This window comes from Heloderma suspectum, chromosome 4 (genome assembly GCF_057233095.1).
Source record: "Heloderma suspectum isolate Gila_16-S chromosome 4, 16-S_ref, whole genome shotgun sequence".
Classification (NCBI taxonomy): Eukaryota; Metazoa; Chordata; class Lepidosauria; order Squamata; family Helodermatidae; genus Heloderma; species Heloderma suspectum.
In genome coordinates, this window is record NC_139461.1 from 197,560,297 (window position 1) to 197,583,810 (window position 23,514).

General features: G+C 44.0%; 1 protein-coding gene across 8 annotated transcripts in view; it reads right to left on the reverse strand.

The window, feature by feature from the left end:
* The window catches only part of DPYD (dihydropyrimidine dehydrogenase), a 761,638-nt gene that overhangs the window by 347,901 nt on the left and 390,223 nt on the right, over nt 1-23,514 (reverse strand). For all 8 annotated transcript variants that reach the window (XM_084851877.1, XM_084851875.1, XM_084851880.1 and 5 more), the window contains one exon: nt 11,986-12,201. In XM_084851877.1, coding sequence (XP_084708003.1) covers nt 11,986-12,201 — 216 coding nt within the window. The remainder of the gene's footprint in view (nt 1-11,985; nt 12,202-23,514) is intronic.

The window sequence follows — 23,514 nt, forward strand, 5'->3', positions numbered from 1 at the left end:
CAGAGTGAAGTCAAGTGGGCCTTAGGAAGCATTACTAACAACAAAGCTAGCGGAGATGACAGTCTTCCAGCTGAGCTATTTAAGATCCTAAAAGATGATGCTGTTAAAGTGCTGCACTCAATATGCCAGCAAATTTGGAACACTCAACAGTGGCCACAAGACTGGAAAAGGTCCGTTTACATTCCAATTCCAAAGAAGGGCAATGCCAAAGAGTGTTCAGACTACAGTACAATTGTGCTCATTTCTCATGCGAGCAAGGTGATGCTCAAAATCCTACAAGCTAGGCTTCAGCAGTATGTGAACTGAGAACTACCGGAAGTAGAAGCTGGGTTTCGAAGAGGCAGAGGAACTAGAGATAAATCACCAACTTTCGCTGGATCATGGAGAAAGCGAGAGAATTCCAGAAAAACGTCTATTTTTGCTTCATTGACTATGCTAAAGCCTTTGATTGTGTGGATCACAACAAACTCTGGCAAATTCTGAAAGAGATGGGGGTATCAGACCACCTTACCTGTCTCCTGAGAAACCTGTATGATGGTCAAGAAGCAACAGTAAGAACCAGACATGGAACAACCAATTGGTTCAAAATTGGGAAAGAGTACGACAAGGCTGCATATTGTCGCCCTGCTTATTTAACTTATATGCAGAGTACATCATGAAAAACGCTGGGTTAGATGAATCACAGGTCGGAATTAAGATTGCCGGAAGAATTATCAACAACCTCAGATACGCAGATGATACCACCCTAATGGCAGAAAGTGAAGAGGATCTAAAGAGCCTCTTGTTGAGGGTGAAAGAGGAGAGTGCAAAAGCTGGTTTGAAACTCAACATTATAAAAACTCAGATCATGGCATCTGGCCCCATCACTTCCTGGCATATGGAAGGGGAAGAAATGGAAGCAGTGACAGATTTTATGTTCTTGGGCTCCAAGATCACCGCAGATGGTGGCTGTAGCCATGAAATTAAAAGACGCTTGCTCCTTGGGAGGAAAGCTATGGCATACCTAGACAGCATAGTAAGAAGCAGAGACATCACCTTGCCGACAAAGGTTCATATAATCAAGCTATGGTTTTCCCAGTAGTAACGTATGGCTGTGAGAGCTGGACTATAAGGAAGGCTGAGTGCTGAAGAACTGATGCTTTCGAACTGTGGTGCTGGAGAAGACTCTTACGAATCCCCTGGATTGCAAGGAGGTCAAATCAAATCAACCCTGACTGCTCATTGGAAGGACAGATACTGAAGCTGAAGCTCAAATATTTTGGCCACCTAATGCAAAGAGAAAACTCTCTGGAAAAGACCCTGATGCTGGGAAAGACTGAAGGCAAAAGGAGAAGGAGACGGCAGAGGATGAGATGGCTAGATAGCATCACTGATGCAATGAATATGGACTTGAGCACGCTCTGGGAGACAGCGCAGGACAGGAAGGCCTGGCGTGCTATGGTCCATGGGGTCACGAAGAGTCGGACATGACTGAACGACTGAACAACAACAACAAGCTTAGAAAAAAGGGTGAGTGAGGGGAGCCATGACAGAGCTGTATAAAAATATGCATGGTGCGGAGAAAGTGGATGCGGAGAGGTTTTTCTCCCCCTCTCATAATATTAGAGAGGGGTCATTGCATGAAGCTGAATGGTGGAAGATTCAGGACTGATAAAAGGAAGGACACCTTCACACAACATATACGTAAACAATGGAATTCGCTACCACAAGGTTTGGTTATCGCCACTAATTTGGATGGCTTTAAAAGGGGATTAGACATATTCATGAAGGAGAAGGCTATCAATGGCTACTAGCCCTGATGACTATATGCTACCTCCAGCATCAGAAACAGTGTGCCTCTGTATACCAGTTGCTGGGGAATATGGGTGGGAGAGTGCTGTTGCACTCATGTCCTACTTGTGGTCTTCCCACAGGCACCTAGTTGACCACTGTATGAACAGAATGCTGGACAACATAGGCCTTCGGTTTGATCTAGCAGGGCTCTCTTTATGTTCTGACATTCATTACATTTGAAGCAGCCCACCGTTAAAAAAAAATGCTGGAGATTTCAGATGAAGTCATTCCACATGTTTATTTCTGCTGGTGAAGTTTAATAAAGGCAACAGCTTCTGTAAGTTATTGAAAGCGACAGCATCACAAATCAATGCATGTCACCAGCAGAGTAAAGACAGATGTCTCTGATTAATCAGAATTACATTTTTACCAATGAAGGAAACAGCTAAAATCAAAGCAAATATTTCTGCTGTCCCTGCTGTGTTTATTCTTGCTCCTCTACTCCAACAACGCTGCACAGAGTGAAACAACAATCAGTTCTTCTTCTGAGAAAGTAGGATTTTAAAAATCTCTTCCTCCTCAGACACTTTTAAAAATTTTGACTATATACAGAGAAAAAAGAGAAGAGAAAAAATTACAAAAATAAATTTCAGTCAAGTCTTATAGGCTACAGTGTAGATTCCAATAAGGGGTGTGTATGTTATCAATTATATTGATTATCTGTTGAGATGTGGTTCTTCTTCGAGTTACATCCATTAATTTGTCAATTTCTGCCAAATCAAGACAGATTTTAATAATCGTTCCTGGACTGAGGTCTCCCCCCCCCCCACACACACAATGTCAAGCCCAAGCACTTTTAGCAGAAATCAGTGAATGCAGTGAATACTTTCCTCTATTATGTTAGATCATTAAAGGATTTAAACCAAAGTTACAACCAACAATTTGCAAAGTAACACCTAATATTTGCCTTCATTTTTTTTGCCATTTGGCTTCCTCACCACGTGTGAAGAAGACCTGTGTGAGAACCCACACACATTACCCATGTTTAAAACATGTAACAGAAAACATCCTATTAAATCTAACTGGTGAGAGATACCAGGAAAACTACAATTGCTATTCCAAAATCCTCAGTTGCCCTTGGATGCTGGAAAGATGGGCAATCTTCATTGGACAGGAGTAAGGAAAGTACAGCCAGGCAACAGATGATCCAATTGTCAGCAGTCAGAGAAGTGAAACAGGATATCAAGTGATGAGCACAATCATACGGGCCTAATGATAACTAAGATTTGGGGAGGGGTTGATATGCTACCCAGAGCAGTACCCAATTTTCCCTGTGGGTATCCACTGATTATGTTTCACCAGCAGAACTCATTGCTGGCACAAGGTGTAGCGAGTGCTTCCTAGAGCAGCCCTAGAAATGAGTTGAAATGGTTGTTTCTGGAAAGTGACTGGTCAGCAGAGCTCTCTTCTGTGAGCTTTGCTGACCTGTTCCATTCCAGAGATGAGCATTTCAGCTCATTTCTGCGGTTGCTCTAGGAAGCACTAGCTACACATTGTGCCAGAGCTGGGTTCTGCTGGCACATGGGCAACATTGGATATTGACCTTTATTGGACCCAAGCAAAATGTCACAAAACACTGGCAAGCTTTTGAGTTTTCCAGAACACTTCATCAGACTATTGGGTATGAAAAGCAAGGGGTGGAGCAAAAAATGTACAAAAATTAAGCCAGATGTTGTGGCCATGAGGTGCATATTTTAGACCCAGTCTCAAGATGGAGATTGCAGACTGAACTGAGCGCTGCTAGGTGTTGGAGGTCTCAGCTTATACCTAAGATTCTGGGAAACAGAAGCAGTGGCTGACCCTAATTTTTGAAAATGTAAAGCCCAGCTGTTATTCAGATCTATTTCCAGGCTTCAGTGAAATATAACTTTATAGAATAGCAAATACTTATCCAATTTTTATTCTGAAAATGTAATTGCAAGATCCCTTTCTCATTGTCCCTTCATATTACCCACGCTACTAATTAAGCCCTGGGTGTTAGCCAAAAGTCCTTTAGATCCACCATTTGATCCCCAAGATGTTAACTTCCTAAGGGTGCAATCATATCAAGATAGGCGGCCGCCTCCAAACTCAGAGGTGACCGCCTATCCAAAGCAGGGCACAGAGGGGATTGTTCCCTCCGCGTTTCTCCTGCCCTGCATTTTCAGCTAGACAGCCGACTGCGGCTGCCTAGCCACGGGAGGACGGAGCGGGGGAGGAGGCTGCTGTACGACACATTGGAAGTGTCGTACAGGCATTTCTGCCCGCCCCATCCCGGAATGCCCCCAGCCACGCCCCTTTTTGGCTGCTCCGCACTCCTCTTGCGAGCGCAGAGGATGGGGCTGTTCCGCGCGCTCTCCGAGGCAGCGTGGAACTGGGGGGAAGTCATTTCTCCGGGAACCAACTTCAGAGTGTGGGCTCTGAGGTCGGTTCCCAGATAACATTATATCCTATGGCCGTCTAGCCGCTGTCTAGTGGCTATAGGATTGTTCCCTTAGTATATGTCTTCTGTAAGATCTGGACACAAATTCTGTACATAAAAATGGTAAAAGTTGTAATATGAATGAACCACATCTGGTGGGTATTTCAACATACATGAAAAGAAATGCTGGCAATCAAAAAGTAATTTTATGAATGTCCAAAAATATTTTATTATTTCAACAACGTATGAAGTTGCTGTATATTTATCATATGGCATGCCCTATGTATATCAATATTCATATCTATATCTACATCTGTATCTCTTTCATCTATTTCTATATCTATATACCATATGGATGTTCCATATATTTATTATAAGGACCATCCTGGGTAGTTTATCATCACAACTGTATTATCAATTACTAATATGTCATAATCTAACAAAACTCAATAGAACAACTTTGCTATATTAAAAACAACAAGGTGCTGCATTTTAATATCATTTAGGGTGCAATCCTATGCATGTTTAGACAGAAAAAGTCCTACAATTCCCAGCATTCCCCAGCCAGCACAGTTGGGAGTTGTAGGACTTCTCTATCTAAACATGCATAAGATTGCATCCTTAAATGGAAAGTCAAATTACCATCACTCAGCAGCTCACCTGAGACACAGGTACTTCACCTAGCTCTTCCCTGTCTGCCCTTAGATGGTGAAAAAATCTGCAGTCCTGTCTGGAGGGCAGGGAAGGAAGTAAATACTGCACATGCAGGTATTGACCTTTCTATCCCTGCCCTTGGATGCTGGAAAGATGGGCAATCTTCATTGGACAGGAGTAAGGAAAGTACAGCCAGGCAATAGACGATCCAATTGTCAGCAGTCAGAGAAGTGAAACAGGATATCAAGTGATGAACGCAATCATACTGGCCTAATGATAACTAAGATTTGGGGAGGGGTTGAATGCTACCCAGAGCAACATAATGTATACCTTGGAAGAAGTAGAAACAGTCCTAATATAATTACATTGTATTATTTTATGCATTTTGGGAATCAAAAGGCAGGACAAAAATGAAATAATACATAGGATTGATGGATGGATGGATGGATGGATGGATGGATGGATGATAGGTTGATAGAAAATATATAGTGAGTTAAGAAGACCACTGATACATCTAACCTGGGGGGGGGGCACCCAGAACAACCCAATCTAGCTGAGTACAGTCTCCCTGAGTACAGTACAGCTCCTGGAGTGTGCTCAAGTCCATATTCATTGCATCGGTGATGCTATCTAGCCATCTCATCCTCTGCTGCCCCCTTCTCCTTTTGCCTTCAGTCTTTCCCAGCATCAGGGTCTTTTTCAGAGAGTTTTCTCTTCGCATTAGGTGGCCAAAATATTTGAGCTTCAGCTTCAGTATCTGTCCTTCCAATGAGCACTCAGGGTTGATTTCCTTTAGGACTGACTGACTGGACCTTCTTGCAGTCCAGGGGACTCGTAAGAGTCTTCTCCAGCACCACAGTTCAAAGGCATCAATTCTTTGGCGCTCAGCCTTCCTTATAGTCCAGCTCTCACAGCCTTACGTTGCTACTGGGAAAACCATAGCTTTGATTATATGAATCTTTTGTCGGCAAGGTGATGTCTCTGCTTCTTACTATGCTGTCTAGGTTTGCCATAGCTTTCCTCCCAAGGAGCAAGCGTCTTTTAATTTCATGGCTGCAGTCACCGTCTGCGGTGATCTTGGAGCCCAAGAAAATAAAATTTGTCACTGCTTCCATTTCTTCCCCTTCTATATGCCAGGAAATATATATATATAAAATATATATTTTTATATAGCCAGATGCCATGATCTTTGTTTTTTTAATGTTGAGTTTCAAACCAGCACTCTCCTCTTTCACCCTCAACAAGAGGCTCTTTAGATCCTCTTCGCATTCTGCCATTAGGGTGGTATCGTCTGCATATCTGAGGTTGTTGATAATTCTCCCGGCAATCTTAATTCCGACCTGTGATTAATCCAACCTGGCGTTTCTCATGATGTACTCTGCATATAAGTTAAATAAGCAGGGCGACAATATACAGCTTTGTTGTACACCTTTCCCAATTTTGAACCACTCGGTTGTTCCATGTCCAGTTCTTACTGTTGCTTCTTGTCCCTCATACAGGTTTCTCAGGAGACAGGTAAGGTGGTCTGGTACTCCCATCTCTTGAAGAATTTGCCATAGTTTGTTGTGATCCACACAATCAAAGGCTTTAGCGTAGTCAATGAAGCAGAAATAGACGTTTTTCTGGAATTCTCTTGCTTCCTCCATGATCCAGCAAATGTTGGTGATTTGATCTCTAGTTCCTCTGCCTCTTTGAAACCCAGCTTGTACTTCCGGTAGTTCTCAGTTCACATGCTGCTGAAGCCTAGCTTGTAGAATTTTGAGCATCACCTTGCTGGCATGTGAAATGAGCACAATTGTACGGTAGTTTGAACACTCTTTGGCATTGTCCTTCTTTGGAATTGGAATGTAAACTGACCTTTTCCAGTCTTGTGGCCACTGTTGAGTGTTCCAAATTTGTTGGCATATTGAGTGCAACACTGTCACAGCATCATCTTTTAGGATTTTAAATAGCTCAGCTAGAATACTGTAATCTCCGCTAGCTTTGTTGTTAGTAATACTTCCTAAGGCCCACTTGACTTCACTCTCTAGGATGTCCGGCTCAAGTTCAGTGACCGCACTATCATGGCTATCAGGGACATTCAGATCTTTCCTGTATAGTTCTTCTATGTATTCTTTCCACCTCTTCTTAATCTCATCTGCTTCTGTTAGGTCCCTGCCTTCTTGGTCCTTTATCATGCCCATCTTTGCACAAAACGTTCCCTTGATATTTCTGATTTTCTTGAAAAGATCTCTAGTCTTTCCCATTCTGTTGTTTTCCTTGATTTCTTTGCATTGTTCATTTAAGAAGGCCTTCTTGTCTCTCCTTGCTATTCTCTGGAACTCTGCATTCAGTTGGCTATATCTTCCCCTTTCTCCCTTGCTCTTCGCTTCCCTTCTTTCCTCAGCTACTTGTAAAGCCTCATCAGACAGCCACTTGGCTTTCTTGCATTTCTTTTTCTTTGGGATGGATTGAGTTGCTGCCTCCTGAACAATGTTAAGGACCTCTGTCCATAGTTCCTCAGGCACTCTGTCTATCAGGTCTAATCCCTGAAATCTATTCCTCTCCTCCACTGTATATTCATAAGGGATATGATTTAGGTCATACCTGAATGGTTTAGTGGTTTTCCCTACGTTCTTCAATTTAAGCTGAAATTTTGCAAGAAGCAGCTCATGATCTGAGCCACAGTCAGCTCCAGGTCTTGTTTTTACTGACTGTATAGAGCTTCTCCATCTTTGGCTGCAAAGGACATAATCAATCCGATTTCAATATTGACCATCTGGTGATGTCCATGTGTAGAGTCACCTCTTCTGCTGTTGGAAAAGAGTGTTTGCTATGATCAGCGTGTTCTCTTGGCAAAACTCTATTAGCCTTTGTCCTGCTTCATTTTGTACACCAAGGCCATGCTTGCCTGTTATCCCGGTGATTTCTTGACTTCCTACTTTAGCATTCCAATCCCCTATGATGAAGAGGACATCTTTTTTTGGTGTTAGTTCTAGAAGGTGTTGTAGGTCTTCATAGAACCAATCTAACTCAGCTTCTTCGGCCTCAGGGTTGGGGCATAGACTTGAATTACTGTGATGTTGAATGGTTTGCTTTGGATTCGTACTGAGATCATTCTATCGTTTTCGAGATTGTACCCCAGTACTGCTTTTCCCATCCTTTTGTTGACTATGAGTGCTACTGCATTTCTTCTAAGGGATTCTTGCCCACAGTAGTAGATATAATGGTCACCTGAATTAAATTCACCCATGCTTGTCCATTTTAGTTTGCTGATTCCCAAGATGTCGATGTTCAATCTTGCCATGTCATGTTTGACCACCTCCAGCTTACCTTGATTCATTGATCTGACATTCCAGGTTCCTAAACAATATTGTTCTTTATAGCATCGGACTTTCTTTTCACCACCAGACACATTCGCAGCTCAGTGTCCTTTCGGCTTTGGCCCAGCCGCTTCACTCTTTCTGGCGCTACTTGGAAATTCCCTCTGCATTTCCCCAGTAGTATACTGGACACCTTCCGACCTGAGGGGCTCATCTTCTGGCATCATCTCTTTTAGCCTTGTGATACGTTCCATGGGGTTTTCTTGGCAAGAATACTGGAGTGGGTTGCCATTTCCTTCTCCAGTGGACCACATTTTGTCAGAACTCTCCACCATGACCTGTCTGTCTTGGGTGGCCCTGCACAGCATAGCTTATGGCTTCACTGAGTTAAGCAAGCCCCTTCGCCATAACAAGGCAGTGATCCATGAAGGGGAATGTGGTCTACCATTGTGCTATGATCACGTTTTGGGCATATAATGCCAGTGTATGCTAGGAAATTACATTCCACTGATGGTCAATGCTTACTAGTGTATCTCTGACTTTTGGACATTCACAAACATTGTCTTGGAATGTCAACAATTTCCACATTTTGGATAGTTCCCTAACACCAGATCCCATGGCATCCAGTAAAAACGAAAACAGACAACAAAAAATATGCTACATATGTAAAGAACATGTGTGCTTCCAGAAAGCTTGTGTTCATAGATGTTAATTTAAGAGAAATTTCATTTCAACTAGTAGTGCAGTAAGTACTTAAATATTAACCACAAACTGCAATGTACCCAAATTACAGGTTCAATTAGATACTGATCCCCCCCCCCCCCGGTAATTCCTCAGACATGAAGCTAAATGAAGTGGTTATACAGGGCAAACTGCATTAAACTGGTTCAACCAAGGTCTACTTTATCTCATTACTTATATCTTATATATTTTCTCCCTCTAATTTACTGCACTGTATCTTTGCATGACTATATATCAGACATAAGAATATTGACTATTAATTCCAGGGGAAGGAAAGAAAGATGGAGATGGCTGTGTGGGTGTAGGTCAGATTGAATACTCAAGGAAGCATATATATTTCTTATTTTTCCTTATTTCAGATGACAACCTCACTTTAACATCAATAACTTCTTCATTAGAGCACTTTGATATTAACTTGGAGAGATAATCATTATATATGAATTAGCGATCTGCTAGTCATTGTCATGTGCAGGGTGTGCAAGGAGAAGATGGATGACATATTTTATGATATATATTGTGGCCAAGTCATTCACTTTCAAGGTTTTGTCCCCATCACAGTGTTATCCCCAAATGCAGTTCTTTAATTTTCCCTATAAGAGTGAATCATAGTGATTTACAATGGGAAAATAAATCAAAGACAGCATACGACAGCCTCCTCCAACCTGATAACATCTAGATGTGTTGGACTGCAACTCCCCAAATTCCCACCCCATTGTGTGCATAACAGGAACTAACACTTCCAAAAGGAACCCCATAAATGAGTGGAAACAATTTTTTCCAGTATGGGATTAGTCACTGGAACTCCTGCAATCTCTGCTGACCATTTCTGAAATGAGCATTTCTGCTAATTTCTGATTGTTTCGGGAACTGCTAGCCTGTAGGCAGTATTGGGTACTGCCCCTTATTTTTCCCTCTTACAAGTGAATGGCAGCCATTCTTAACCCTTTTTGCTGCCCTGGTGAACCAAATGTTTGCGATAAGGGGCAAGCTTTACCGCCTGCTCTCAAGTGTGACACAGAACATAAGAACATAAGAAGAGCCATGCTGGATCAGACCAAGGGTCTGTCTAGTCCAGCATTCTATTTGCACAGTGGCCAACCATCTCCCAATTCAGTGGGAGCAACCCAGAACTGAGTCATCCCCTATCTGCATAGTTGCACTCTTTCAACTGCATAGCTTCCTAAGCCCTGGCCTGCTCCCACTTCATAGTCATGCTAGAACGAACAGTAACACAATAATATTTTGGATGGTCATTCCCAGGTAGGGAAACGTCTTAAGGCTCAAACCATGTCTAATTTTTAATTTGTTTCACAGAAGCACGCAAAGGCCTCTTCTGAGTACTGTTAATTGAAATTCTGCAGCTCACAAATAACCACAAATCTTGGGAGAGGGAAAGAACTGCAAATGCACATCAAGACTTCTGTGAGTGGTGGAGTTGGATCTCCATGACACAAGGCACTGCTCTGATGATGCTGTGTCAGTGGAAGCCACAAAGATCACGGTGGTGAATCAGAAGCAAGTCAAAGCTGGGCATGAGGGGTGACAGTTCAAAAAGATGGTCAGTAGGTGAATGGCTTTGCAAATGTGCTGTATAACAGGAGACACAGTGGCACTGCCTGCTGTTACCGACCTTAATTAAAGAAGTGACTGCTCTGGTGATCCAGAATTAATTTTGGCTAGACAACAATTATAACACAACCTTCTGGGCAACTCCATGCTTGGAAAGACACATATAGAGAGCTGACCTGTAGACACACATACTGGCCTAGCTCAACATTACAAGAAAAGAATAGAAAGCTTATGTTTTACAAGGGAAGGAAACTAAAAGAAAATGCCTTTTGATTGCAAAGCGTCCTGGCCTTTTCTACTTCCTTCAACTCATTGCTGTATATAATATGGATCATAATTGTTTTTACATTGTACCAGGCTAGGACATGCAAGTGGCATAAAAAATTAGAAAATTGTGTTGTGGAGCAATTAAGTTTATTTCTGTTAGCACGAAGATAGCCAATGTCTGCCTTTGCAAATCATGTTAAACTATGGCTTAACATGTTATGCATGAGCAAGAATGAGCAGCAGTGAGCCCCAGGGCTGCATGCCCCCTCCCCAATTCCTGTTTCTTCCTCTTGTGTGGCCAGGAAGGGGATTTCCAACACTTTTACTTTTGGTTAACAGTGGTTTGCCATGTTGTCTACCCAAATCGTGGTTTCTGAAGCTCGCTTGTTGAAATCAACAATTCCAGGTGCAGACGACCAGCAAACTATGGCTTAGCTAAAAACAAAAATGTGTTGTAGCTCATCCCTGCTGTTCCTGTCACACTAACATGGTCATTTTGAAGTCTACTTTACTCTGCTAGCAATTTCATTTAAAATGTGCATTCTTTGGTCGAGGGACCTAGAGTTACCATCAAATTGCCACCCACAGTGAAAGGGTGCTTCAGCATATCATTTTGACTCCAGCTTAATATGTTCTGTGGGTTAATGAAGCTGTATTACAATTTACCTCCTGTCAGTACCAGATGTCCAATTGGGAGTCAAAGTGGTGGAGATACTCTCCATGCAGGGGGGAAAGTGATAAAACCAGGGATTAGATTCCCCCACTTATTTTGCCCATAGTGAAATCTCAAGGCAGTGTAATTTGGCAGTTCCTACTGAGGTTCAGTAAGGCTGGCAAAATTTATCCAGGGGCAACACACATCTGCATGACACATTTCGTATTTCTTATTCTCTGGTACTGAAGTAGCAACACCAGATTTATTTGTTAGCCAGGAATCATATCCTTATCCCAAATATATGGAGTAAAGAGAGAACCCCAGTATAGATAAATCAAACCTTACATAAAGAGAGAGAAAAAGAGAGAGACTATATATAGATAAGTCAACTTTGCCTCTAATTTGACATTTAATCCATGGAAACTGAAAATCTCAAAACAAATGAGGAAATCTCACAACTGTAGAACGTTCAATTCAGCCCTCAAAATCTACATTTTCTAGTTTTCAGCTGGTGACATTGCAAGGTTATTTTAGACACACACTCAAAGCCCAGCTTTCATTACCTTGTCCAGGCTAAATGTTTTGGTGAGTGCAAAGGCCCATCCTGCTTCAAAAGCTCTGCGGATCATTGGCGAACTGGTCGTTGGAGTCGCGCTGGCAAGGCCAAAAGGGTTTGGAAACTGGAGTCCAGCCATTTCTACGCTGATGTCTACTAAGTCGATAGGTGTGTAGAAAAGAGGCAACTGGGGTATAGCAGGAACTGCACCATCATATAAAGACTGTAGAAATAAACAACAAAAAAGTTCATTTATTTATACCCCACACTTCCTCTAGAAAGCTTAGATTAGCGCAACTCACGGATGGGTTTTCTGGAAAAAAACTGCAATGCAAAATACATTAATTTTCATGGGGTCATTTGCATAGAAAAATAATCAGTTTGCATCAGAAAATGTTCTGATGCCCTAGGGTAGGGGTGGGCCCTCCAGATGTTTTGGCCTGCAGCACTGGCTATGCTGGATCGAACTGATAGAATCTTTATATCAAAACATCTGCAGAGGTACAAGTTGCCCACCCTGCCCTAGAGAGATCTAATTTAATATATTTAGGGTGCAATCCTATGCAGGTTTAGACAGAAAAAAATCCTACAACTCCCAGCATTTCTGGGAGTTGTAGGACTTTTTTCTGTCTAAACCTGCATAGGATTACACCCTTGTTTTACTTGTATTTAGTAAATAAAGCTTGAAAAAAGCCCCAAAATATTGCATGTTATTTTTTTTGTCCTGATAGAATGTAAGTATTTGGCCTGAAATATGTGTGGGCAGGTTCGGGGTGGGGCAGGGGGATTAAAGCAAACTTAATGAGATGTATGTGTTATATTATGCAGAATGTTTTATTGGAATACTTGTAAAAAAATTAAAGACAATAGCATGTTCTCCCCTTACACCATGTAAATGTAAGAAAAACACACACAAAGGCACTGAAGACTGCTGACACATTAATTACTTTCAGCAACCCAAAGAACTGTGCATGATATGCTGACAACCACTCATCTGTTTCAGCAGAGTTCAACTCTCTTCCACAAAGGCTGTTGGGGCAACTTCAGTTTCACTGTCACTATTTATTAGTTCTACTACACTCTGAGGCACACAGGTATTTCAGTAACATATATGTATTCTCTCACATAGTTGCTAAGGATAATCACTTGACAAACATTAATTGCATCTTTGAAACTGCCATTATTGCATTTGCAAGTGGCACACAGTCATTTTAACTAATGAATTTATGAAATGGAAAATTTTCTGTGGAAAAATAAAGCACTGGAAGATTTTCCTTTTCAGCAACATTTTCTGCTCCACATCACTGCTCCAATGTGGTGGTTCACTTACTTTAGCCTCACAAAGAGAAATTAGGCTAAGAAATAGTTTCTGACACTTTACAACTGTCCTTAACCAGAACGAAGACAATCACTCCTACATTTCCTTTTAAATATTCTAATTTTTGTGCTTTCATAATTATAACAAACATACCATGAAACAACTCCAGTCAAGTAATGAAAATAAATAAATATAAGGCCTCAGCAGGCTCAGAGACCGTAAGCATAATGGGGGTATCAATTTGTAACCCAGAGACTGAACCTGTCTGGTGCTTTAGGAGATTGGAGACAGCAGTTTAGTACAGATGTAATGACAAACCAGTTTGTGATTATGCACAAGATCCTTAGGCTTCTTCACTCCTTCCTTCCTCTTCATTGTGTGTGACAAAAGGAGACAAGGAGATCCCAATCGTGGTTTGCAACAAACAGCAATCTCCTTTTTGTCTGAACACAAGAAACTGTAGTTTGTACAAGCCACAGTTTGTTCACAAACCAGACCAGGATACTGTGGTCTGTGAACAAACTGTAGCTTGCACAAGCCACAGTTTCCCATATTTAGATCAAACAGTAAACTGTGGCTTGTTCCACAGTGTGAAACTTCTCATCTCATCTCCTTGTGCACTAAGGGGGGAGCATGTGAGTCCAAGGCTTGCCGTGGCTTATACATGTAACAACAAACCACAGCTTTACAATTCTATGTCATGCTTTCTCCCTCCCTGCTCCATTAGTTCCATCATCCACTTTTATTTTCTGCCCGATACAGCAAGCAAGACACCTCCAAACAGGCAGATCAAGTAGAAAAAATAAAACTGTAAAGCAGGAGGTTCTACACAGTTCCCTGCCTCTAAGGTCTTGAAGGGGGAGTCAAAGTCTCAACAGGCTGGCAATTCTAATAGCCCGACAGAGAGGCAAGGTTTAAAGGGACTCGAAAGACCATCATGACCAATGTCACTCTGCAAGGCAGGATGAGTGCCACATTAACCTTCCACAGGTCATTCCACCACCACCCCATTTTATGCTGCAAATAGTTTGCTCTTCTCTTTTAAAGATGTCCCCTTTATTTCCCCTTTTGCTTACTTTTCACCTTTTTTTGGTCACACACATACTTCAAAATGAAACAAAATTTCTGGAGTCTGATGGGTTATTTTCCTCTACCACAGAATACTTTCAACAAAATCCAACTCCTACAGAGGCTCCTAAAAGAAATAATCTGTATAATGAAGGTTTGGCCTGATTCCTGGATTCTTAGCAACCCAGAACAAAAACAAAACTAAATCAAACAAAAAAAGCAGCCACAAAAGAAAATAAATGGTGCAGGGAGGTATAAATCCAACACTTATGGGCAAGGGTTTGCATCCAGCCATTTCTACCATTAATTTTTAAAGATAAACAGACCAAACAACAACAGACAGGCATTTTTCTACTTGGTTGCTAGTCAACAAAGACTATACCACTATGGGAATGAAGATTCCTGCTCATGTGGTCCATCACTTTGAGATATATATGTAGCAGTGACCTGAGAAATCTGGTGGATGTAGAATAACCCCAGATGTTTAAGGCTACAGTTCCCATCACCCCTGGCCATTGGCCATGCTGGCTGGGGCTGATGGTTGTTGCAGTCCAAAAATGCTGGAGGGCGCCAGGTTGGCCAACACCAATGTAGTAGAACCCCCAGCCTAATGCCCCATAGGGAAACATTAGGCTGGCAAAAGGCATAGGGCAAGGGTGGATAATCCCTTAGAAGGTCTTGGGGACCACATTCCAGTGGTGGGTGTGGCTAAAGGCAAAGGAGGTGGGGCCAAAACACAAAAAATTGGAAGCTTACTGTAGCTTAAAGCTCTTACTGACAGTAAGCCTGAGAGCCACATTCAATTTTGGATAAGCTCTCTGGGGTCACATTCCAGTGGTGGGTGGCTTGGCTCCAAAGACAAAAGGGGGCAGGGCTAAGAAATACCAGCATATTGTAGCATAAAGCTCTTACTGACAGCAAGTAAGCCTTAGGAGAGGCATTCCGATGGTTTAGAATGGGGGGGGAAACTGCTCTAAAGCCAGGAAACCACCAACGTATTGGTTGTTAGGGGGAAGGGGATGGGACTGCAGAAAGAGGATGTGAGCCTCTGAGGAACCCAGGAGGGCCAGGTTGGGACCCCAGGAGGACTGGATTTGGCCTCCGGACCTGGGGTTCCCCACTCCTGGAGTAGGGTGATCCATGCCACTATGTTCCGTACAGTCACATTTCTGAAATGGGCAGAACCCTTGAATTCCAGCAACCCTGGAGAGGCTGTCAGTGCTATACATCCAGATTCCATTTCTCTCTCTCTCTCTCTCTCTCTCTCTCTCTGTGTGTGTGTGTGTGTGTATTTACTGTTCCCACAAAATGTCATTTTGTGGGCAGCTGCACAATCTGTCTGGCACCCTGGAGAGCAGTCCCAAAATAATCCTTCAAATCTCATGGAACTGTACTGAATACAGTATATTATGAGGAAGTTCCGTCCCTCACATACTGGAACAGTCATGGAAGTGAGAAGGGTTAGAGTATCAGCCAGCTTTAAATTTAAGGTCTGAGTCCTCCTGCGTGTGGTCAGGCACCAAGAATCTTGACCTAACATTCAGGGATCCCCTGCTGCCTGTTTCACTAAGCCGGCAGACCAGGCGAGGGAACTACAGCTGACACACCACAACCTTGGAGTCCTGGACAGAGAACTGTGGTTTCCACCAAAGCAGCAGTCAAACCATACTGGGGAGCTGCTTTCAACTGACCCAGTTATAGCCAATCAACTCACACCCTACCTTAAGTATTAATTGCTGCAGCCTTCCCCAACCTTAGGTATTCACTGCTGCAGCATTCCCCAACCTGTTGTCCTCCAGATGTTTTGGACTTCAGCTCCTGTCAGGCCCAGCCAGCATGGCCAGTGGTCAGGAATTCTGGGAAGTGTAGTTCAAACCGCCTGGAGAGCCCCAGCTTGGAGCAGGCTGCATTACTGGTTCATTTTCTGAGCAACTTATCAGAGATCTACCAATCTTGCCTGACCTTCACCTGCTAGGTGTGCTTCCTAGCCTCTTTGTTTGTCCTCTTTTTGTTCATGGGGCCTGATCTTGATTGGCCTGGTCTAGCTGTGCAGCAGAATTAGGGAGTAGAACAGACTTTCCCAGCCTGGTGCCCTCCAGATTGGGGTGGGGGATGTTTCCACCTGGAGGGACTCTTTGTCAGCCAGTTCTCCTAAACTGGAGCCTGCACTTCTTCGTGGCTGTGCAAGTTTTCTGCATGTAATGAAATATATATCTTAAAGGGTATATTTAACCTGCAACAAAAGTTTGCACCGTGGACTGCTGCTGTTCAGGATTCCAGCCACTCCATTCACTCCCCCCTCCCCACTTTTCTCCCTAACAGTCAGCATTCTGTGCCCACTCAGCATGCTCACTCTGCATTGGGCTGTTCGTGGGCTTTTCCCCCCTTTAGGGTTTTTTCCCCCTAAATATTTTTTGTACTCCTTCAAACCTGCTGGTACCTCCCTCTTGTGCACAGATTACGTCATTTTGCTTACATAAGCAACGGCACACGCAGCCTGAACATTGGAAACAGAGGGAATGATGATCCCCTTCCTGCAGTCTGAAGCGACACGGTCTAGTCTACCACTTGACAATTCTCACCTTGAGCTCCTCAATATGTCTGAGTGAACAAATTTACACCACAGTTTTGACTGCTCCTGTATCTACATCTTGCTGATTGTTCTCCTAAGGATGCTAAACAGTATGAATGCATTTGCCTCCTACGTCTCTCTAAAAATGAAGCACCCATCGGCATCCTCCTTTCTTCAGTAGCTTCCAGCATCTGCAACAAAAATCCCCGTACAGTTCTGCACCTTATTGACCCAGTTCCTTTTTCAATCTCACCCAAAAAAGATTTCTATGTTTCTTCCCTATACTTCCATTGCTCCCCTTCATCTATTATTTATTATTTAATCCCGTAATTGCATTATTTACAGTCAGTCAGGGATGCATTTTGAAAGTCACTATTCATATTAAAATTGTATTGTGTTGCAGTACATTATGCTCTGGCTCTGGATTCTTCAGGTGACTCAAGAACGTTTGCTAAGACAGGCACTTATTCACCTTATGGAAGCACAATAAGCAGACTGGTCTATCGTAGGGATGTGAATTAATACCACTTTCCCCACCGCAATAACTTATGTTCAAATTATCTCAGAAATATCTGAAAGAGGCAACACTGCATAATTTTTTTTTTTAAAAAAATTCTGACAACCAGATATAAAGGCTCACACATTATTTATTCACTGAAAGAGAAAAAGAAGGAACATTTTAGGTATCACAACACAAAGGAAGTGCCCTTAAAGTTATAGTGAGGTGAATCCTCAATGGGAGCTTATATTTGCCAGATATAAGCACGTATCTGCCCCTTTATTATTAGTTAAGTTCCCAACTATCTTAGTTGCTTAAAATACAGGAATAAAATACACACAGAATCTCAGAAGATGAGGGAAATGGTCTAAAATTTAATTCACTGGCTTATTGTTTGTGAGCTCCACATGAAAGAAAATGCTAAAAAGTAGAATATGACAAAGACAGTTACTTGTTAATGCAGCTCACCAGCAAATGGGTGATGCATGGGGTATAAATGGAATTGGAATCAATTGCAAGCTAGTTTGCTGAAGTCAGGACCCAAGTGAAGATGTCAGAAGAAGGGATGGGCAAACCCCCTGACATCCGGTCTGGGGAGGGGGGGTCCGCTGCAGGGAAAACTGGGCTGCTTGGGGCCCTGAAGATTTCCATGGAGCCCTGGCATGCCTGCATAGTTCACAGGGCACCTCTCCGGCTGTGTAAAAGGAACAATAGTCTAGGCGGCTGCCATTAGCCTATCGTGGGACAACTATGGCTGTAAATTGCACAGCTTATGGCATTTGCAGCGGTAAAGCACTTCCTTCTATGTAAATTGTGGCATTTTACACTGCAGTTTACGTAGAAGGAAGTGCTTTATGGCTGCAAATGCTGTAAACTATGCTATTTATGGCCATAATTTTCATGTGATAGGCTAATGGAGGTCACCATTAGCCTATTGTGCCTTTTAGATGCCTGGAGAACCATCCCACAAACTACAGTGGATGCACCAGGCAAGGGAGTGCCAGTCTGCTGCAGGTTCAGGAGGTCGGATTCTTGGGAATATGGCCTCATCGGCAGATTTGTCTTGCATCCCTAACCAGAAGCTGCACGCCAACTAACGACGGAAGTGCATGAAAAAGGAAGCGACACAGTGCCAGGTCACAGCCAGGGAGTCAACAGATGTAAGAGAAGAACTCATTCTACCTCTCAGAAGGTCAGACAGGTTGTCTGTCTAGCTCAGTTTTGTCTTCTCTGATTGAAAACAGCTCTCTAGGGGTTCAGGCTGGTCTTTCACCTCCCATGGCAACCATTTTATGGTGGTGTCCATGACACTTTCTGAAATTGCCATATGTGCCCACAGGCTCAAAAAGGTTGCTCTAGAGGATCCCAGCTCAATTACTATATTCACTGGTAGTTAGAAAACAGGAGGAAGAGCTTTCCATTTAGGGATGTACAAGAATTTAGTTTCTGTTTGCAAATCATGTGGGTTTCTTCAGTCACTGATTACAATTTAGAGATAATCAGATGTCATGTTTACAAGATATCACATTTACAAGATATATAACATTTTACAGCTCCAGCCAATGAGCCATGCAAGCAAAATGATGTCTACCAAAACATGTTCTTCTGGACAACATCAAGAAGACTTTTTGAAACCCCAGATCTTGAATACTGGTGATTCTCTAAGGACAATAGTGTTCCACACTAAGTCTGACAAACTGGAATTTCCCCTGGATCATTCATAAATCACTGTAAAGCTTGAGGGTAGAAGTACAGATTAGGTGCTGACATTATTATATTGAAAAGCAAATGTCCTTAGGATACCAGATTTGGGTGAAGATGCAACAAGGTGCAGCCATCCGCAATCCAGGTAACCTCCTTCTGTGCTGGAAAAAAATGGCTACGTTTCCAGAAAGACAGCAATCTCTTCTAGAGTAATTCCTTGTTGATGATAGAAACAGGTTATCAGAATTCTAGGGGTAGCAGAGGAGCTTGAAACCTGAACTACAGAACATTCGCACTAGGAATGGTTCTTGTCAGGACTGGATGTCCTGGGTTTGTGTTTGTTTGTTTGTTTATTTATGTACAATATTTATATACCACTCTACATCAAAAGATTTCAGAGTGGTGAACAACAAAGATAAAAGAATAAAACACCATGTGAAACAATTAAAACATTTTAAAAGAAACAAATTCTGAATTTAATAAACCGCGGCTGATCACTCAAGGAAGGCCTCTTGAAGTAACAGTGTTTTCAGGAGGTGCCGAAAGCAACACAATGTTGGCACCTGCCTGACCTCCAAAGGCAAGGTATTCCACAGGAAGGGGGCCACCACACGGAAGGCTCTTTTCCTGGTGGATTCCAGCTGGGATACAGGTCCATGTGGAACCACCAGGGACATGGCCCCTGATGATCTCAGTGACCGGGCAGGTTGGTGAGGAAGGAGGCGCTCTCTCAGGTATCCTGGTTCCAAGTTGTTTAGCACTTTGTACACTAGTACTAAAACCTTAAACCTGGCCCAGTAGCAAATAGGCGGCCAGCAAAGGAGTTACATGATGGAAAGAGGCAGCTCCTGACAATAGCCGAACTGCTGCATTTTGCACTAGCTCCAGCTTCCGGACCAGCCTTAAGGGCAGCTCCACATAGAGCGCGTTGTAGTAATCCAGTCTTGAGGTTACTAATGCCTGTCCCACCATGGTCAAGCTATCCCTGTCCAGGAGAGGCTGGAGCTGGCAAACCAGCCGAAGCTGGTAAAGGGCACTCTGAGCCGCCTCAACCACTTGGGCCTCCAGTGACAATGATGGATCTAGGAGTACCCCCAGACTACGAGCCTGTTCTTACAGAGGGAGTGCAACCCCATCCAGAACAGGCAATGAGCCTATCTCCCAGACCCGGGAACCCCTCACCCACAGGGCTTCTGTCTTGCCAGGATTCAGCTTCAGTTTACTGGCCCTCATCCAGCCCATTACTGAGTCTAGGCACTGATCCAGGACTTGCACAGCCTCTCCTGATTCAGATGTCACAGGGAGATAGAGCTGCGTGTCATCAGCATACTGATGGCATTTAGCACCAAATCCCCTAATGACCGCTCCCAACGGCTTCCAATAGCTGTTAAACAACATTTGGGACAAGATGGTACCCTGAGGCACCCTGTAGCACAATTGCCAAAGGACCAAGGAAAAGTCACCCAACGTTACTCTCTGAAATCGGCCCTGTAAGTTAGACCGGAACCACTGTAACACAGTGCCTCTGATACCCATCCCACGGAGTCGATCCAGGAGGATACCATGGTCAATGGTATCAAAAGTCGATGAGAGATCGAGCAGAATTAACAGGGTTGCACTCCCCCTGTCCATCTGATGGATAGAGGTTATCCATCAGGGCGACCAGGGCTGATTCAGTCCCATAACCAGGTCAAAACCTAGACTGGAATGGATCTAGATAATCAGTATCCTCCAAGAGCACCTGCAGTTGCTTTGCCACTATTCTCAAATACCTTCTCTAAGAAAGGGGTATTTGCGACTGGGAGGCAGTTGTCATTGGGTCCAGAGTGGGCTTCTTCAGGAGTGGTCGCACTACTGCCTCCTTAAGGACAGCAGGGACACTCCTTCCCACAGGGAAGCATTTATCACTCCCTGGACCCACGAAGTCATACCCCCTAGGCTAGCTTTTATCAGACACAAGAGGAACGGATTGAGAGGGCACACGGTCATTCTCATTGCTGCAAGCACCTTGTCCACATCATCAGGCTGCAGCAACTGGAACTGATCCCACAAAATTGGGCAGATGGTGGTATCAGACACCTTGACTGGAATTGCGCTAACAACAGCATCAAGTTCGCTGTGGAGACCAGCGATTTTGTCCTCAAAGTGCGACGCAAAAAGGTCACAGTGGGTCCTAGGGAGAGGGTTAACAACCCCTGGACCACCTAGAAGAGTTCCGCTGGACGGCTACTTAAGGACACAATAGAGGCAGGAAAATAAGCCTTCTTTGCTGCCTGCACCGCCACGCATTTGGCATGATTATGTACTCTAGAGCGTATTTACTCATTTTTGCTTCGAGTCTTATGCCATTTGTGCTCTAGCCAATGTCCAGCCTGTTTCACTGACTGCAGCTCCTCACTATAGCAAGGAGCGGAGCAGGCTCTACAGCGCTGGAGAGGGCACTCAGGTGCAATCAAGTCGATGGCCCTCTGCATCTCACTGTTCCACAGTGAGGCTAGGGCCTCAGATGGATCACCAGCTCTCTCCACTGGAAAATCCCCCAGAGCATTTAGAAATCCATTGGAATCCATCAGTCTCCTGGGGCGGATCATCTGAATGGGTCCCCCACCCCTGCAAGAGGGAAGTAGCACTGGGAGTTCAAATCTCACCAAGAAATAGTCTGATAATGACAATGGGGTTGTTTGGACCCCCCTCCCCACATTTTCAGAACACCCAACTCACATCTTGGAACAAAAACCAAATCAAGGGTGAGCCCTGCTTCATGTATTGGGCTAATGACATACTGAGACAGCCCCATGGTTGTCAGGGAGGCCATGAAGTCCCAAGCTGGAACTCTAGAGACAGCTTCAGCATGGAAGCTGAAGTCACCCAGAACCACCATCCTGGATTCCTTTAACACCACACTCAAGATTGCTTCTGCCAGCTATCTATATGGCTCAACACCAGGTGCAACCCCTCAAGGCCTGCTCCAAGGTGGAGTGGTTTCCTGGTGATGGAGATGAACCACAGTGACTCCCCACCACCTCTGGCCCTCCAACCTATGTTGGTACGGCACCAAGTACCCAGGTGGGCAGAGCTGAGTCAGGTCAAGCCCACCCAGCTCACCCACCCAAGTCTCAGCGATACATGCCAGGTCGCCCTTCTCATCCATGATTAAATCATGAATGAGTGCAGTCTTATTGTGGACTGACCTGGCATTAAACAGCAGCACTGCAAGATAGGAGGGCTCACTGGATAAGTTACCAGGCACCTGAGAGCTAGAGGAGGGTAGAAGGGGGAAAATGTATAAACACCTATGGCCTATTCTACTTTGATGTCCCAACCTCTCCTCCTGCCATATCTCCTTCTGCCCCAAGTCACTGGATTAGTGGTGCCCCCTCCAGAGGTCCCTGTGCCAGAGCTTCCCAAGCACATCTTTACCACACCAGAACTACCCACACACTCTCAGCACCCACCCACCATTCAAACATACCCTCAACCATTCAACACATACACTCCACTCATCCAACAATAGGGATGTACGAAAGTCACTTACCTTTTCGAAGGGTGACATTCGCAGTGGAGGGGAGGCGCTCCGTCCCTCCCCCTGAAATTCTATCTGGCCGGCTCCGCTCCGCGGAGATTCCACAGAGCCGCCAGCTGGGGCTGCCCGCAGCTGGACATCCAAACGCTGGGCAGCCTGCAGGGACGCAAATGGTGGCTACCATAGCCGCCATTTGCATCCCTGTATTTTGCTGTGATAGGCTATGTAAATATTTATGTAGGCTAAAACGGCAAAAAAAGGGAACGCAAATGGCGGCTGCCGTAGCCGCCGCCACTTGTGTCCACTGTTTTTTTTTTTGCTGTGATAGGCTACATAAATATTTACGTAGCCTATCACAGCAAAAAAACCAAAAAATACAGCGGACACAAATGGCGGCGGCTACGGCGGCTGCCATTTGCGTTCCCTTTTTTTTGCCGTTTTAGCCTACGTAAATATTTACAGGGGGGAAAAAAGGGAATGCAAATGGCATAGTGGCCACCATTTGCATTCCCCCCATTTTTTTTTTTGCCGTAATAGCCTATGTAAATATTTACGTAGGGTAAAACAGCAAAAAAAAAGGAAACGCAAATGGCCGCCGCCGTAGCTGCCACCATTTGCATTCCCTTAGTTAAGCCGTGATAGGCTACGTAAGTATTTACATAGTCTATCACGGCTACATTAAAGAAGTGAATGGCGGCTGCACATGTGGCCACCATTCGCAAGTCAGCACGGATGGCAGCAGGTAGGTGCTCCGTTCCAGGCCCATTTCGCGGGGCGGGGGGGGCTTCATTCCACCATGGCTTTCGGGGGGCCGAATGCACTGGCATTCGGCCTCACCGTGATCCGTGGCAG